The sequence below is a fragment of the Limanda limanda genome, chromosome 23 (assembly GCF_963576545.1).
Source record: "Limanda limanda chromosome 23, fLimLim1.1, whole genome shotgun sequence".
Classification (NCBI taxonomy): Eukaryota; Metazoa; Chordata; class Actinopteri; order Pleuronectiformes; family Pleuronectidae; genus Limanda; species Limanda limanda.
Window position 1 is genome coordinate 352,501 of NC_083658.1, and position 2,500 is coordinate 355,000.

A 2,500-nucleotide genomic window follows, 5' to 3' on the forward strand; every position below is an offset into this window, starting at 1 on the left:
ACATTATGAGGATGTGATTATAAATCTAATTATAATCATCAACACATTGAGAAGTAAAGGTCATTTCTTCATTGAAGGTCACATCACGTTGTTTCTACTGATTTAGATTTGAACTCATCATAAGGAACTTTCACATTAGACCAAACTGTGAAAATAATTAAATTCATAAATTAACTGATTTAATAACAGACTAAGAAATATTCATGTATTTAATAGAATTCAGTCATTTCATAAATTTGACTTAAAGTGGGGACATCTGAGTTTATTGATAAATTCACCGTGATTTTGAATAAGAAACAAACTGGTCGACATGAATCAGAATGAAAAGAGTTATTAATATATCAGTTTTTACTTCAAAACTAAAATAAAAGCGTTAAAAAGCTTTAAAAGACGTTAAATTGTAAATAAAATATACAAATTTATCTTTGATTATAACATTAAAATGACATTTTAATTAGATGACTATTTATCATAATTAACAGATAAATTCATGAAATTTAAAGGTTAAAAACTGACAATAAAGTGAAGATTCGCTTATTGGAGGATGATATATAATTATTATATAACAAGACGAAACCTTAAATCACACGTATGTGAAGTTTACACGTGTTTTATAAAAAGCATTTAAACGTCTCAATAACATTCAGAAAATAAAGAAAAATATGAGGAATATTAAAATATTTCTCACCGTACATGAAGACGACTCCGACAGCTCAACATCTACACTGTCCTGACTGAGGTTAATCCTCCACACACACACACACACACACACACACACACACACACACACACACACACACACACACACACACACACACACACACACACACACACACACACACACACACACACACACACACACACACACACACACACTCAGGACACGCCTCCTGTCATTCACAGTTTGCTCGCTCTGACTTGTCGTTGTTGTGCGATGTTTCCCTTTGCATGACACACTGTTGTGTGTTGCCACAGAGCGAAGTGGTTAATATTCCAGCGGCTCTGGAGCCTGGACGTGTTTCTGTGTGTGTGTGTGTGTGTGTGTGTGTGTGTGTGTGTGTGTGTGTGTGCTTGTGATCCGGGACATGTGCAGCAGCTCAGCTCTGTAATCTGCTCGGGATTTATTTATCATTCCAGCACAAACTGAAAAAAACCATAGATCAGAAACCTGCAGAGAAAAGCTCCTCAATATAAAACACTGTGTTTCTGTTTGAATGGAAACCATCAGTCCATCAGCACATGGACTGAATATCAATCTGCAACGGACTATTATTATTTTCATCCATTAATGTGGAAATTTAAAGCAAAACGAGTAAAGAAGTAAAATCTCTTCAGTGTGAAAATCTTTCTCTTTTCTTGCGTGACATCATCATTCATCATTGTGTGTTTTCAAGCAGCTGATCTCAGCTCCGCCTCTTCTTCTGCTTCCTGTGGTTTCACTTTACATCACATTTACTTTCACTAGTAAAAAGAACAACTGTCTGTAGTACTGTCTGTAGGACTGTCTGTAGGACTGTCTGTAGGACTGTCTGTACTACTGCTTGTAGTACTGCCTGTAGTACTGTCTGTAGTACTGTCTGTAGTACTGTCTGTAGTACCGACTGTAGTACTGTCTGTAGTACTGTCTGTAGTACTGTCTGTAGTACTGTCTGTAGTGCTGTCTGTAGTACTGTCTGTAGTCCTGTCTGTAGTACTGCATGTAGTACTGTCTGTAGTCCTGTCTGTAGTACTGTCTGTAGGACTGTCTGTAGTACTGCCTGTAGTACTGTCTTTATTACTGTCTGTATTACTGTCTGTAGTACTGTCTGTAGTCCTGTCTGTAGTACTGTCTGTAGTCCTGTCTGTAGTACTGTCTGTAGTACTGTCTGTAGTACTGTCTGTAGTACTGTCTGTAGTCCTGTCTGTAGTACTGTCTGTAGTACTGTCTGTAGTACTGTCTGTAGTACTCACAGCAGCAGGTGTGTGTTACCTTCAGGTGTCTGATGGTCCAGGACGGAGCAGCAGTCCAGCAGCATCCTCCGATGAGCCTGGGATACGGTCGGCATGGCGACAGCCCTCGGCAGCTTCACCCCCCTGGGCATGCAAGGCATGCTGGGAAACCTGGGCAGCGTCCCTGACATCACGGCGGTGGCCTTGAGTCGTCCTGAGAGGAGGAGGAGAGAGGAGGAGAGAGGAGGAGAGAGGAGGAGAGAGGAGGAGAGAGGAGGAGCAGACGGCCTGAGGAGAAGGACGAGATGGATGGAGAGAATGAGCAGAGAGAGAAAATGAAAAGCAGGAGTGAGATTAAAACTTCTCCTCCTTCCACATTCCTCTGCATCTTAACTCCTTCACTTCAAGCCCAGGAAACAAAGTTCAGTCAGGAGGAAACTCCAGCTACACAATGTTTTACATAACATATAATAAAGAAAATGTTTCTTCCTTTGAATAATTGAAAATATTCAGTAAAGAGTCTGTAATATTTAATATCTTTCCCTGTCTGGTTTCAAAAATATAATATTAA

The 2,500-nt window shown here is 39.7% G+C and overlaps 1 protein-coding gene across 1 annotated transcript in view; it reads right to left on the reverse strand.

Moving 5' to 3' along the window:
* Positions 1-2,060, reverse strand: part of LOC132996819 (protein EFR3 homolog B-like) — a 13,034-nt gene extending 10,974 nt beyond the window's left edge. Inside the window, exon 1 of the mRNA XM_061067178.1 lies at positions 1,970-2,060. Coding sequence (XP_060923161.1) covers positions 1,970-2,045 — 76 coding nt within the window. The 5' untranslated portion in view covers positions 2,046-2,060. The remainder of the gene's footprint in view (positions 1-1,969) is intronic.
* Between the last annotated feature and the right edge of the window lie 440 nt (positions 2,061-2,500).